Source organism: Salvia splendens, chromosome 4 (genome assembly GCF_004379255.2).
Source record: "Salvia splendens isolate huo1 chromosome 4, SspV2, whole genome shotgun sequence".
Taxonomy (NCBI): domain Eukaryota; kingdom Viridiplantae; phylum Streptophyta; class Magnoliopsida; order Lamiales; family Lamiaceae; genus Salvia; species Salvia splendens.
Window position 1 is genome coordinate 35,917,948 of NC_056035.1, and position 16,175 is coordinate 35,934,122.

Here is a 16,175-nt window from a genome sequence, read left to right on the forward strand (position 1 = left end):
GTAATATAAGTTAGTAAACATAATTTAAGTGTTATACAGTAATATTTTAATTACTAAAAAAAATATTCAACAAGTTATTATATTACTTGTATAAATAAAATACTATTCAACCAAATTATTAAATAATTATGATTGAGTCAATGATAGTTTGGACGGTATAACTAGTAGTGCAATGTTAACTAAAATCATTAATCAAATAAAATATTGATATTGCATACTAGGAGTACATCGGCAAGTTAAGCTTAATTGAAAAGGCTAGTGATGTTGTGGTAATTGAATCAAAACATCATCGTTCCATAGCACAGCAGCACCCTCTGTTGTGTTAGGGATCCACTCCCAATATAGGTATAGTTAAAGAAGGAAGAGTGTCACTCCAATACTCAAATTAGGGCATTTAAAAAATAATACTAGTAATATATACAAATCCTTCGTCAAGTGCAAATCACAATGTTTTAAAAATCGGACCGGACAGGCCGGTTCGACCGGTCAGACCGCGAACCGGTAGGTAGTCCGGTCCGGTTGGACAGTGAACCGGAAACCGGTTATATATTTTTTTTTTCAAAATTTTTTAAAATTTGTTGTTCGTAGAGGTTGAACTCATGACTTCTCTTCTAGTTAAGAAGACATCTACCACTCCACCACATGGGCTCATTGAACAATTTGAACATTAAATATTTTTATACAGTAACTATTAATTTTATCTACAAAAACTAATAATTCATTTTAATTTTATTATTCTTTAATATAATTATTAATTATAATATATATAATTATCATCCTTTATATTTTAATGATGCTCTACTTACCTCCTATATTATTATTAGTACCATATAAGATTCATTATTTACTATAAATAAATTTTTTATATTACATACTTAATTTATATACCCTAGCTATTGACATTAATGAATAATCTTATCTAAACTAATTAATAAGTACTTAATTCGTATTTAATTATATATTATTTTACGAAATAAATTTTCTTAAATTAATATATACATTATCTATTTTAATACATGAAATATTAAATTTTTTATCTAGACTAACTAATATTAAATATATATATATCTGAATATATTTGCTAAATTTTAAAATTATTTATATTTATACATCACTAATTATCTATAAGGTTTAATGTTTTGTGATATATTATTAATTGTAAATCATTTACTAAATTTAATATATTTTTATATATATTTACAACAGTAAAACGGTTAGACCGGTGGTTCGACCGGTTGGACCGGTTGAACCGTGAACCAGTAACGTCGCCGGTTCGCTTGCCGGTCCGGTTTTTAAAACATTGGCAAATCAAGCGTCATCACATATTGTACTTACTATATGGTAAGCAATTCAATTTTCACCTCATACTACATATTCTTGTCTCATACATCAAGCTTGAACTAATATTGACTGAGTTCTAATCGATTAACTAAGTTTTTCATAACAATCGAGTAGTTAAGCCTTCCATACAAATAATTATATGTCCAATTGATAAGTTTTCGGTTGTGAATCAGTGAGCCATCTAATTAGACAAGTTCTAGGCTACTTACGCTAGATAAACAGTTTCTTACTTTCGGTCAACTCCAATGTCAATAAATACTTATCAATAATGTGACATAGATAAATAACCAAGCCGTTGGAAATAAAATTGACATCTAAACATATCTTATTAGTAAAGAAAAATCACAAACTTGCATAACATACATAGAGACAAACTAACAACAAATTGTCCGTAGAAAAGCATAACTATCATATTATATAAATATATAATTACCACACCAACTTCATTGATTTTAGAAGAAACCACACATGACATACCATTTTATCATGGATAACAGGCACTTAATACAAATAAATGTAAAGCACAATAGTTATAGTAGGAATAGAACCAGGAATAGATTAGCATATCCCCACAGTTGAATTAATTAATATTGACGCTATGCAGCACGACCGTCTCCACCGTGAGGCCCGGCCCGAACCCGAAGAGCACCCCCCACTCGAGCCCTTCCCCGGTCGTGCTCAGCCCCTCCTTCGCGGAGGACTTCCTCATCTCATCCAATATGAAAAGCACGCACGCGCTCGACATGTTCCCGTAGTTACTCAGCACGCTCCTCGTGGCCCTCATCTTCTCCGGCTTCAGCTCCAGCTTCTCCTCCACCTGGTCCAGAATCGCGGGCCCACCGGGATGCGCGATCCAGAAAATCGAATTCCAGTCCGATATCCCTATCGGCGAGAAGGCCTCCTTCAGGATCTTCTCGATGTTCTTCGAGATGAGCCCGGGGACGTCTTTGAGTAGGTGGAATGTGAGGCCAACTTCGCGGAGGTGGCCGTCGATGGCCCCATCGCTGTTGGGGAGGAGAGTCTGGGCGGCGGAGACCAGCTCGAACAAGGGGCGCTCGACGCCGAGGACGGGGTCGGAGCCGACGATGAGGGCGGCGGCGCCGTCGCCGAAGAGGGCCTGGCCGACGAGGCTGTCGAGGTGGGCGTCGCTGGGGCCGCGGAAGGTGACGGCGGTGATCTCGGAGCAGACGACGAGGACGCGGGCGCCGGCGTTGTTCTCGGCGAGGTCCTTGGCCATGCGGATAACGGTGCCGCCGGCGAAGCAGCCCTGCTGGTACATCATGAAGCGCTTGACGGAGGGGCGGAGGCCGAGGAGCTTGGTGAGCTGGTAGTCGGCGCCGGGCATGTCGACGCCGCTGGTGGTGCAGAAGACCACGTGGGTGATCTTGGATTTGGGCTGGCCCCACTCCTTGATGGCTTTCTGGGCGGCTTCCTTGCCCAGCTTAGGGACCTCCACCACCACGATGTCCTGGCGCGCGTCCAGTGACGGCGCCATGTAAGCCGTCACGTTCGGGTTCTCCTTGAGGTACTCCTCCGTCAGGTGCATGTACCGCGACTTGATCATCGACTTCTCGCCTGCTCATTATTGACATAAATACTTAATTAACTAACTTTTTTGACCTATATTTTTTGAAACAGATAGTACTACTATTGGACTATGGGATTTTGTTTGGATTGAAACGGAAATTTGAAACATGAGTACGTATGAGTGTTTTTAGGTTAAGACACATTGCATGTTGTAAGATGACTATACTTCATCCAATTTCGTCATCTTTTTCTAGGAATGGAAAGAACTACAATTGGAATATTATGGAAAATAACTAAAAGTTGTTATTTGAATAATAAAAAAATGTATCCACAAGTCGAAAAAGTAGCCGAGAGTGGAAACTTCGATGAAATTCTATTCGGCGAGTAAAAATTCAATGGTCCGTAGTACTTATTGACAGTTCCAAGAAGAGAGGAAGTGGTTTCTATAATTATGATTGATTTAACACATGCTGAATTTCTATTCCTAGAAAATAAAAGGAAAGAAGGAAATAGGAAAACATACACATGCGCTTGAACTTCTCTTTGAGGCCGGTCATGTGCTCGCTGTTGGTGATGCGGAAGTAGTAATCCGGATAGGTGCTCTGATCCACGCAATTGGAGGGGGTGGCGGTGCCGATGGCGAGCACAGTGGCGGGCCCCTCGGCGCGCTGGGCACGGCGGATCTCTTCCACGGTCACCATTCTAGTTCACCAGAAAAAGGAAAAGCGGTGGTTTAGGAGTGGGAGAGAGAGTGCAGTGGTGTGTGAGAAAGTTTGTTAATTTGATAATGGGAAGGAGAGAGCTAAGGGGCCATATTAATACGGGTTAAGTGGTTGGTAGCTGGGATCACGTGTAGGAGTAACGCTCTGTTGAGTGGTAACAACTTAGGGGCAATGTAGCACGTGACTTCGGACCATCCACGTGACTTGTTTTATTTTTGGTACCAACTTCATCCCTTCAAATTAGGTTCTACCGAATTTATTTAATAACCAGTGTGTTAGTTTCAATGCAAGTTTATTAACCTTTCAAAGTATCAAGTTAGATTATATGGTTGTGGGCGTTTAACAAAAAAAAATTGTTAAGTGCAGATTTTATTCAAACTATTTTATTTTCTACAGCTTTGTTTTTAAAATGCAAAATTATTTTATTTTTACAGTAGTACTAAATTTGGTTGCCCCGGTGAAAACACGTAAAAGAGTGTCCAAGTTCAGTTTGGTATATAGCTAATAAATGCCAGTATAAACTAAGTTGAGAATTAGCCACGTTGGTACACTTATACGTTGGCGAGAGGTTGTTGAAGGTTAAATGTCATTTCTACATCGATAAATCAGCAATATTATCTAGCCATAGATACATGTGAACAATAAATTAACTCTATTATAGAATTGGGATGCTAATGTACTGTTTTAGGGAAGGTATGAATATGTACGTGTGTATGGTCCTATTAAACTGTTAACTAACCAGATTTAATTAGTTTTTCTGATTTAAAAATAAAAATCCGATAATAATTTTCGTGCGATATCAATTGATTATTGTAACAATGTCAATCAGGGATATACAGATGTCAACTTGGTGTGTAAATAATGTCAATCTGATATTCAAACTACAAGAAAGTGATTGAGAAAGTGAAATAAAAAAAATATCATTTCAGGATTCAAACTATAAGAAAATATCATATCTAAAAGTACCCAAGTATCCCATTTTGATGAAAGTCCAAAAATATCCTCCATGCCTTGGGCGCATTTCCGATGGAATTTGGGATGAATAGTGAAAAAGTAGCACTTATGATATTACATCTAAGTCCAGAGATTTGCAAGATATTTTTAAAGTCCAGGAACTATTGGCATGCAAACATCAAAGTTTAGGGACTATTTGTGTAGTTCACTATAAAAAAGAAAAGGTCAATTGTTCTTTGAGGGTGATAAGATTACTCCCTTAGGTTCCCATCAAATGTCTTATATTTGACCGGTGCGGTAAAAAAATTGTGGAAAAAAGTTAGTGCATGTAGAACCTACTTTTATATATTAGTTTTATAATAATTATGAGTTAATGGAATATGAGATCAACTTACTAAAAAGTATTAAAAGTGAAATGAGACATTTATTGAGACCATCCAAATAAGGAAATATGAGGGATCAGAGGGAATAAAATGGAAAAGAAAAAGTGGAAAAAGGTGGAATAGTAATTGAAATTAATTTAAAATTTTTGTCTAAATAACTCGGATGCAATTTATTTTTACATGTACTACAAATATACATCCTACCCCCTACGCCTCCCATTTTTAGACATGTTTTGTCATATTTATCCGTTCCCCATTTATTGTCTAACTTTTACTTTTTACAATAAATGATAAATAGGCTTCATATTCTACCAAATCATTTTACCTACATTTTATTATGAAACCAATATATAAACACGGGATCCACATTCTATTAACTTTTTCAACTCACTTTTTATTATACTTCTTAAAACATGTGCCTAATATAAAGTGGACTAAAAATAGAAAAGGAAGGGAGTATATTATCCAAAACAGGGGCGGAGCCAGGATTTCATTGTAGGGAGGGGGGGAAATTATAATATAGGATATTTTTTATATATTTTAAGAGGGACAATGGTATAATTTTATGTATATATTAAAAAATTTGCAATAAATGTATAGAGGTGAAGGAGTGAGGAGGGGCATTTGCCCCACCTTCAACCATGCTAGATCCGTGTAATGACCACGAATTAATTTATTTTAACCCTATTAAATGATTATCGAACCATGAAACGAATGGCTCTCCCTGATTACTTTAAGTACGATAATTATACAATCTCTATGTTCGATTTTGCACGATTAATGACTAACATAGACCTGGAATTGAAAGGAACAAGCAAGGTTCGAAATAGAATGAATATGTGCTCGTTTATTCCTTAGGTAAATGGAATACAACGCTGAATATTCCGAGCTACGTTCTAGCATACAAAAAATACATAATAACAAAAGTAAAGGAAAAATAATACATGAAAATGTCGAGGTGAACATGTCTTGAATTTTATTCCCGAACTAAAATGTTCGACTATACTTGTAAAAAAAAGGGGAATGAGAACTAAGGCTGTCAAATCGTGCGGGTTGGGTCGTTATCGTGTTAACCCATTATCGACCCAACCTAATAGTATCCTAACCCAACCCAACCTGAAATCATTGGGTTCTTATCGTGTCCCAACCCAACGGGTTCGTGTCGGGTTGGTGTGTTATCGTGTACCCAGAAAAAAGTCAACTCTCTATTAATGATAGTAAATTAGCTTGACACGACACGATAACGACTAAAACATGATGTTATTATACGATTTAAACATGATATTACACGATAAAATAAAAAATTACCAAATTAAAATAATTATTTTCTTAATCAAAATAATAAAATTAAAGTATAGTAATATTAAATCTATATAATAAAATTAAATAATTAAAAAAATTTAATTAATAATTTTTAATTAATAAAATTAAAGTATAGTATTTTTTAATTAATTAAAATTAAAGTATAATTTTTTTATCAACAAAAATAATTAAAAATTAAAGTTTAATAATTTTTTAATTAATAAAAAATATTTTTTTTCTTAAACGTATAACCCAAACCCGACCCTACCCAACCCGTTATCTTCGTGTTCTTATTGGGTCGACCCTATAAGGACCCAAATTCTAAACATGCGTATTCGTGTCGAGTTAATTTCGTGCCGGTCCGTGTCGTGTTATCGTGTCGTATCAAAAATTGTCAGTTGTCAGCCCTAAGGAAAACCATATCCTTTTACAACGCAAGGAATGCCAACTTCGGGCCTCTTCTTTAGGCCGGGATTGCGGCCCGATTTTCGACAGCCCGTTGGGCCCGGATCAGCAAGGTGGCAGCCAGATGTGATCAGTTCTTATTTCCTGCAGAATACAAACAAATCAAACTAAAAACGTATGAGAAACAAAAGCATTTAGCAGCCTACACTTAAGAGGAGAGGGCAACATTACCTTTTCAATAATGAAGATGAGCTTGGTCTAAAGAGGGCAAGGTCAGCCCTGTAACACCTGCCCTAGCAGCTGCAGCAACCCTGCAAAGCTGCAGTTAACCGCCTTGCACTCTCATTGTGCACCTGCCACAACAAACAAGCTCAATTACCAGCCAAGTACTAGGTTTTTAGTAACAAGATGGAGTTAGTGAGCAAAGTAGCACCAAAATGCCTTAGATGAAAGGCTGCAAGGGGATCAAGGACAAAGGATGTACTGTGCATTAAAAAAACAAAGGAATCAGCCCATATAATTCCCTCATAGGCACACACTTGGCCTATAAGAAAACCCCTCCATACGCATCAAGTTCTCTTTACCACACACACTGCAAATACCAGCCGCATAGAGAAGAAAGTGGAGCATTTGTGAGCAACAACTAGGCAGCCCCATTCCATCACAGTCACAAGAGGTAACCCCCATAACACCACACTTGCATCATGTATAACAAACCAATAGATAACCGAGAACTTGGGATTTCAATAGACTCCTCATATCAATAGCAAGAAACAAGCATCACATAGGTAGAATCTCAGCAACGACAGTAACAGAAGCATGTTTTATCATCACAACTATAGCAGCAACTCACAACCTCAAACATGCTAGGACCCCACTTTTCAAATAGCTCTCAATGATCAAATAATAATTTTCCACATAGCTACTGCCTTAAGAAATGAATTCAAGGTTAGAACTTTAGAAAGGATTGGGACTTAGCTACTGGGCGACGGGGCGGCTGGGCTCTCGAATGGAACCGGAACTCGGAGGAGTCGACGCCTTTTCCCCTCTGCCGCGGGTGAACGACGGCGACGGCAAGGTCGACGGCGCTGAGACGCCGTATAGCGACGGGAGAGGCGGCTGGGGGTGACGGCGGTGACACCGAAAAATGAGAGCGCGGAGGAGAGGCGGCGAAGCCGCTGCCGGAGCATGCACCCCGAATCACGCCGGACAGCACGGTGGCGGTCGGCGCAGAGAGGTGAGAGAGGGAGAATTCAGGAGAGAGAGGAGAAGCGGAGTCCGGCACGGTGGCGGTCGGCGATCGTGACGGAAATGGCGGTGGCGATGGAGACTAGGTTTTCGTTTGGGAATTTTTGAGAAATTGGGGAAGAAATGAAATGTGAAGTGAGGGGGGTGTTGGCCGATGGAGAAGAGAGTATATTTGAATTGGGCCATTTCATGATTCACTAAAGTGGATCAATACTTTTAGTTAATTTGGGCCACTATTTTCTAATTAAATTGGGCCACTGCATTTTAATTGATTTAGGGCCATGAGACTAGATTCTTTGGAATAGATCTAAATTAATTTGGATCAAGAAATTTAATTCCTTTGGGCCATTAAAAATGTTAGTCATTTTAATACTTTGACCGACAAACGATTAAATTGGACCTTGACCCCTTTTGATCCAATTAAGTATTTAATCCAAGAGAATTAAATTGAGAATGGACTAATGATAAATTAAATCATAGAATGGGCTATCAATTAAAAATACAAACATGACTAAAAGTCTAATTTAGTTACTAGGCTTCCCTAATGTTTTGCCAATTAAATGATGGGTACCCGCTATTTAATTTCGCGACATTTAAAGATAAAATTTCTAAAATTTAACTAATGCTCGAATAATTCGGCAATTTCCCAACTAAGTTAAATCGCTTGATTTAATTAATACTTAAGGATTTTATGGAATTAGGAAAAGGAGAAATAAAAATGATCACACGCTTGGGAATGCATACACGTTAAGTAAATAGTTCTTAAGTCTAATTTTAGTATACTTACTGTTTCTAAAGGGGCGTCGTCGCACGTCAAGTGAGACAAAGTCGAGGGACTGTCAATTAAGGAATTAAGCGAACGAGGTGGGCTTTTCTTTCGAAATGTGATTATGTATGAAAATGTGAATATATTTTAAATATGTTGTCATGACATGTTTTGTTTTACGATTACCTATCTGTTTGGCTACGCCAAACATGTTAAATCGAATTCGGGTCCCAGTAGGGTCGCAAACCCTACTCGAACTAGTGTACACATATGGGGACTGTGTGCTGGCTTTCGAGTTGGCCGGTCCAGTGACCGTCGTGGAATGTGGCCACATTCCCGGTTCACATAAGTTCAGATATGATATTGTGTTTATGTGATTGCACAATCAAATTCATGAAATGAAAAAGAATTTAGTGACTCGGGCCTTATTTCGAATAAAAAACCGTGTTCACTCAACTGTGGCTGACAATTAAATAAGAACTGTTTTTGGCACTAAGTCCACTGGGTATACCAAATACTCAGCCATGCATGTTTATTTTTCTAACGTGCAGGTTGAAGGTGATCGATGTGCTGAAGGTGTTGGGAAGGACTTATGAATAAGTAGTTAGGTAGCTAAAATAACATGTCTCCATACATGTTATTTTGTCTTTGAACCTTCCGCTGCATATTTAAGTATTGCTCTAGTAAAACAATGTAATCGAGCTAAATACTCTGTTTTTGACTTGGTTGTACCCATTCGCCTTCAAGATTATTTTTTAGTTAAGTATTCCTTTTATGATTAGTTTATGATTGACGAGTTTAATTTAGTTGCGAAATAACTACGCTCATTAGGACTAGGGAGTTGTGGTCGTGACAATCCGCCCCTGATCCAAAAAGTACTTTTGTAATTCACTCTTAAAAAAAACAATGTTAGGACAAATTTAATAAAGAATTACAATGAATTGTTTAAATTTAACTGGACCAATTTAATAAAGAATTGTTACAATGACCAATTTAAACAGATGTATTTAGATAAATGCTAATTACCTTTACTTACTTTACTATGTTTTGAATGGGGCACCTAATGGAGTTATAATTGGCCCTTGACTTACTATAACATATTTTGGATGGTGCATTTACGGGTACCGTAATTGGTCCAATATGACTTCATCATGTTTTTAATTTCACAATGTTCATAAATTTTTTTTGTTTTAATTGATATTTTCTTCATTCTTTAAAAATATAAATTTTTGAAAGATAATGATTTTAAGGCTCAATTGGTAAAATAAAAAAAGAAAGAAACAATAATAGAGAAAGAAACAATAATAATTAATGTATTGTTAGTGAAGAATGAATGTACTTCGTTATAGAGAAAAAATTTTGAAACTAGATATTCATTATTTAAAGAGGAGGAATAAATGGAAATAGTTCATTATGAAAAGATCTATGAATAATTTAGAAAAAAATTTCTCTAAATTGGAAATAGTTCAGTATGATTTGCATTTTTAGATATTTCATGAAATAAATATCATACGAATGATATTTATAGATAATGTCATGATCTCGTTTTATTTTCTTTTCTTTCTTTACCTTCAATATGTTTATCTCTTAATTACAACCCTTATCGTATCATTTTCTTTCTTCGCATTCAATAGGTTTTATCTCTGAATTACTACCTAGCTTGTCGTATCTAGGATTGGACCTGTACGGTATATCGTACCTAAATTACAAATTATAATACTACCATATACTATACGAAAAATTTCATATGAGGAAAAAATATATCTTTATCTAGCAAAAAAATTCGTTATACTGAAACTAGGTATACCAAATTTTCAGTTTAACTATTTTCAATAAAGATACTCAACTGCCTTTCTGTATGTCGTACTAAAATTTGGTGTAACAAAATTTTACGGTATACCATAATACTATTATACCATTGCATAATATTATAAATATATTCAATATACATATTTATATGTATAACTATTAACCCTAATAGTAACAGATCATTTTTTTCTAGAATTAATGAACTTTCAAATATGCCGGCACCCCTCTTCACTACCACCACCACCACCTCCACCTCCTCGGTCACTAGCGTCACCTCTCCCACCACTAGCAGCCACGACAACCGCATTACGTGTGCCTGAAGCAAACACAACAATACCAACGCAGGCATCTCCGAACCAGCCTCAGTGACCAAAATACTTCATAATCTATACTCCTAGTTAGGCTTCAGTTAAATTTGCATGTTTAATAACCAAAATGAACTTGTTTCAGTTTTTCGGAATATAACAAACTATTAAATCCACATGGTCTCTTACCCATCATCAAGGGCGGATCTACTAGGAGGGGATAAGGGGCATTTGCCCCTCCTCAATATATTTCATGTAGTATTATTTCATGGAGTAATTTTTAAAATTTTTTGATTTCCTTTATAAGTGTCTCACCTCAAATTTTTAAAATTTCTTCTTAGATATATTTTTGCTCCCGTCGAATTGAAATCGTGGCTCCGCCCCTACCATCATCGTCAAAAATACTAAAAATATTGAAGAACAGGTCAAAACTTGGCTATTTAGCACAGTTAAACCACATTATTCATGCATTAATCTCAAGACTCTATGAAACCTCAAATCATAATAACGTCAGTGCTCTGGCTTTTAATTTCTAAATTCCTATTGTAATATTATAATTTGTCCCGAAGTTAATATTTTCAGAATGAAATGTTAGCCATTCCTTTTACAGATCGTACATTTATTGAGGAACATTGAAAAAATGAAACAATGACATCATTCAGTTTCAACAATTTTATGGACAGGCAAATAACACGACCACCTGAAATCAGTTGCTCTACACTAGAACGTGGACATTCCATGTTCATCCATTGCTTAGCAACTCAGCTTTATTAATCACTTCATTTATTACTATTACTATTATTATTACAATTATTATTATTAGTAGTAATATATTATTTAGTGTACTAAATGGAACATGATTTTCTTTTTTTAACTTGAATCGGAAGTTTATTTTATCTAAAACTGGATAATGTCAATTTTAAATACTCCCTCCGTTCCACGTTACTTGAGGCGTTTCTTTACGTCATGAGATTTAAGAAAGTTGTGTTTAGTTAGTTAAATAAAGTAGAGGAGAGAATAAAGTAAGAGAAAAATAGAGAGTAAAGTAAAAGAAAGAATAAAGTAGGTGTGATTAGATGTTTTATTTTTAGTCAAAAAGAGAAATGACTCAAGTAACTTGGGACAAGCCAAAAAGGAATACGACTCAAGTAACTTGGGAGGGGGAGTAGTACTTATGTTGATATGTTATGTTCACACTTGACATCAATATCATTTAATAAAAAGTGCCAACTAATTTTCAATATTTTGGCCGAAACGCGAAACATGTTAGCATCATCATGAGTAATGTCTAATGTACATTTGTGACCCACACTCGAAAAATGAAGAGGTAGGTAGGTAGCATATTGCATTATAATTTGCTCAAAATATTAGTACTAGAGTCTAGATACACAGAGTTGTTAGATCTTGGATGTGGATGGTGGATACTAATCTGGGAGCAGAAATTGGAGGATATAAGATACGGATCTATGCATTGGGTATTACTCCATTAAACAAAAAATTATATTCTCTCTCTTAAATTCTCTCAAAAATACATAAGCTTTGAGTTTTCCTAATTTTTTCCCTAAAATAGTTTTTTTCTTTAAATTGAAGCTGATGTGTTCGTCGAAAGTACCCACATCTCAAAACCGATGAGTATAAAAACTCGTTTGTTTACACAGAAAATGATAATTTGTATGAAAAAACACTAACTTTCGAGGTTTTGTAGAATTTCCTCCAACTTTTGGAAATTTCTAATTTTTTCCTTTTTCCCTTAACGACAGAATTTTTGGTAGTCATTTACTGCCCAATACTTTTTAAATTTTAGACATGAATATTAAATTAAAATTTATGAAGAGTGAACATTTTCAAATAAAATCAGAAAAGTATAGTATCATTTAAATAAATAATATTATATAATTAAAATAAAATTTTTACATAATCTTGTTATATCACAAAAATAAAGCATTTGTATATGAAAATAAAAACAATCATCATTCTAACCAAATGCAATTTGAAAGACAAAAATTACAAATACCTCAATTCACGACTGTCTCTTTAAATTTGATAATTCATCAGGACACTAGACATAATTCAATATAATAAAAAAAATATACTGTAAAATAGCCCAAAATCACAATTTACAAATAAGAGTAATTAACAAAATAATTTTATTTTGATTAAAATTTTAATTGGAAAAAAAACAGAAATCTTATAATTCATGTCTTTAAATTAGAAAAAAAAGTTTAGAAGAAAAATTAGAAAATGTCAAAAGTTAATGTATCATGTATTTGATCATGAATATATATATAGGGTCATGATCTATGGCAAACACCTCTTAACCATATAACTAGAGAACAAATAATAGCCACAAGATCAAAAAAATCAAGGGCTAGTATTAATTTTTGAATTTAATGAGATATTAGTTCCCTCAATCACAAATTTACTCCACAATAATAAGGCGGGGGTATAATGTTCATTGCACATCCAAAATTAGATTACATCATTGGCATTTGAAAAAGAAACCGCATTCTTCTCTTCTCCTCCTCTTCATTCTTCTGCAAAATAGTTCTCAGCTCTCCTACCGCCGATTCGTCCGATTGAAGAGGAATTCGATTGGAAATTATCAATATTTTCGCGATTCAAGTGACTCTCTTTCCCCGACGAAGGAATCTGCATTGGTGTCTCCAATCATCACTCTTCCAGCGGCCAACAACACCGCCACCGTCAACAAGGTGGCGGCGGCGCTCCGGAAGGAGCTCATCGCGGTGATCAAGGAGAAGAAGGAGGCGATGGCCAAGGGCGGGCCGCTCTACGACATCTTGTCGCACATGATCGTGGCATCTGACCCCGAGCGGGAACACACAGATCTATGATATAATTTAGCCTGCATTTCCCAATTTATCTTCTGTTTTTCTTAGTTTTGATTTCCTTTAATTAGGGAATTAACATTAGGTGATAAGTTATCGTTGCAATTTTTATGATGGGATGTAGTGTAGTATTTGAATTATGTGAGATTTTAGCTATGCATTTCAGATGTAGCCCCTTTCTGTTTCTTCTTGCTCTGATCTAATTATAATATCAATGTTGAATTGTCCCAAAAATAATCATGCTAAGAGTGAAGAGTGAAGTAAAATCATGCTAAGAGTGATGTGTTTTGTAAACAAGAGTGAAGTAAAATCAGAACAAGAGTGATGTGTTTTGTGAACAAGAGTGAAGTAAAATCAGAACAAGAGTGAAGTGAAATCAGAACAAGAGTGATGTGTTTTGTGAACAAGAGTGAAGTAAAATCAGAACAAGAGTGAAGTAAAATCAGAACAAGAGTGATGTGTTTTGTGAACAAGAGTGAAGTAAAATCATAATAAGAGTGATGTGTTTTGTGAACAAGAGTGAAGTAAAATCAGAACAAGAGTGATGTGTTTTGTGAACAAGACTGAAGTAAAATCAGAACAAGAGTGATGTTTTGTAAACAAGAGTGAAGTAAAATCAGAACAAGAGTGATGTGTTTTGTGAACAAGAGTGAAGTAAAATCAGAACAAGAGTGAAGTGAAATCAGAACAAGAGTGATGTGTTTTGTGAACAAGAGTGAAGTGAAATCAGAACAAGAGTGATGTGTTTTGTGAACAAGAGTGAAGTGAAATCAGAACAAGAGTGATGTGTTTTGTGAACAAGAGTGAAGTAAAATCAGAACAAGAGTGAAGTGAAATCAGAACAAGAGTGATATGTTTTGTGAACAAGAGTGAAGTGAAATCAGAACAAGAGTGATGTGTTTTGTGAACAAGAGTGAAGTGAAATCAGAACAAGAGTGATGTGTTTTGTGAACAAGAGTGAAGTAAAATCAGAACAAGAGTGATGTTTTGTAAACAAGACTGAAGTAAAATCACAAGATACATCAGTAACATTAAACGTAGACGGAAACTAACTATATCGAAGACGAATCTTAGAGCCTACAGCCACCGCGCCCCGCTCTTGTTCCGAAACTCCGCTTCTCTTCTACGGCAGCTCATCGTTGCGTCTCCTTACCCGCCGACGCTGATTCCGGTGAGTCCGACGTAGAGGTAGGTTTTGATTTGGGGTTTTTTCAGCATTGGCGCGACGATTGAATCCGCCAACAGCCCCTCCGCCCCGATCGCCTTTGCCAGCTCCCCCACCGCCGCTAGTATCCTCTCCGGCGCCACCCCCAGCTCAGAATTACGATTTGGAAGAAGAAAGGATCGCAGATTTGGAAGATTTCGCGTAATTTGATCGCATGTTTTAATTCAGAAAGTAATTTCCAAAATTACCCTCAACATATTTTCTATAATTAAAATAAATAATATTTGTTCCATTAAGATGTGTGGCTGAGATTTGTTCTCTAGTTATACACTTAAGATTAGTTATACATTGATCACTACCCTATATATATATATATATATATATATATATATATATATATATATTCAAGGGCTGTAATTAAAAAGAACATTGGACTGAAAAGCTGCGAAGGACTTTAACACACCCCTATATATATATATATAGATATACTACTCGCACTAAATTAGCAGGATACGTTAGTCTTCCCATCAATTGTTTATGCAAGAAAACAAATTAAAAACGGACTCATGAAGATTCCTATTATCCCAACTCCGAAGGGGTCATGCGTTTGATTACGACGACGTAAAGAGAAATTTGTGTCCAATGATGGCGAAAAAATAGTTGTGCTATGAATTTGGAACATGCCAAAATAACAGTATGTATATAATATAGGGCAAAGGAGAATTTCACAACATTTTAAAATATATCTTAAGTTAACTAATTTAAATATTGCTTGAGGAGGACATCATCCTTTTTACCTGATACAAAGATATAATACTAACACGCATGAAATTAATAAATTTGAATCAAATTAAGGGTAATAATTTTTGACATAACACGATAATCCAGTACGAATCTATGTAAAATTAATTAGATTTGGATCAATCCTTGTTGGATTAGTGTCCTTATATGGTTGATCCGTTAAGAACACAATAATTGTTGGATACTAATAACGCATTTACTTTTTTTTATTTTAAAAAAAATTGTTTTGATTCTTCAATTTCTTATAAAATGGATATTTTCCAAAAGTAAAGTTTAATCGTATAATACTAGGTTCAGGTCGTTATCATGTTGTTACGGTGTCGTGTCAACCTACTGAAAACGTAGCAAAATGTTACATATCCTGTGGTGGTAGTTGTTGAATATTGTTTGTCAAATTGCAAATACAATTTCTAAAATGAAAAAAGATTCGGTGAATCAACAAACAAGTTACGAGAACAGTCGAACTCCATTTTTTGAACATTTTTTAGCATCGATGTAACATTTACATATTATATTCATGATTACTTCTTGTATATACACTATACGGAGACTAAAATAGAAACAGTTTATAACTTGCATATTTATTTATTACATATTTTGA

At 35.4% G+C, this 16,175-nt stretch overlaps 1 protein-coding gene and 1 long non-coding RNA gene across 2 annotated transcripts; both read right to left on the reverse strand.

Moving 5' to 3' along the window:
• Positions 1-1,726: 1,726 nt before the first annotated feature.
• LOC121799715 (chalcone synthase) lies at positions 1,727-3,661 on the reverse strand. Its single transcript, XM_042199171.1, has 2 exons — positions 3,392-3,661; positions 1,727-2,916 (listed from the first exon to the last, which is right to left on the reverse strand). Exons 1-2 carry the CDS (start codon positions 3,567-3,569, stop codon positions 1,922-1,924), a joined length of 1,173 nt encoding a protein of 390 aa, XP_042055105.1. The 5' UTR covers positions 3,570-3,661; the 3' UTR covers positions 1,727-1,921.
• Positions 3,662-6,569: 2,908 nt separating this feature from the next.
• LOC121799718 lies at positions 6,570-8,044 on the reverse strand. The gene is made up of 2 exons (XR_006050357.1): positions 6,866-8,044; positions 6,570-6,778 (listed from the first exon to the last, which is right to left on the reverse strand). It is a non-coding gene; the product is annotated as an uncharacterized LOC121799718 (long non-coding RNA).
• Positions 8,045-16,175: the final 8,131 nt, after the last annotated feature.

What these genes read in the sequence shown, in the direction of transcription:
- LOC121799715 (XM_042199171.1), bottom strand. Translation starts at nt 3,569, where the DNA reads ATGGTGACCGTGGAAGAGATCCGCCGTGCCCAGCGCGCCGAGGGGCCC. An exon ending in AGAGAAGTTCAAGCGCATGT is followed by an intron (nt 2,917 to 3,391) that starts GTATGTTTTCCT and finishes AATAATGAGCAG; the next exon opens with GCGAGAAGTCGATGATCAAG.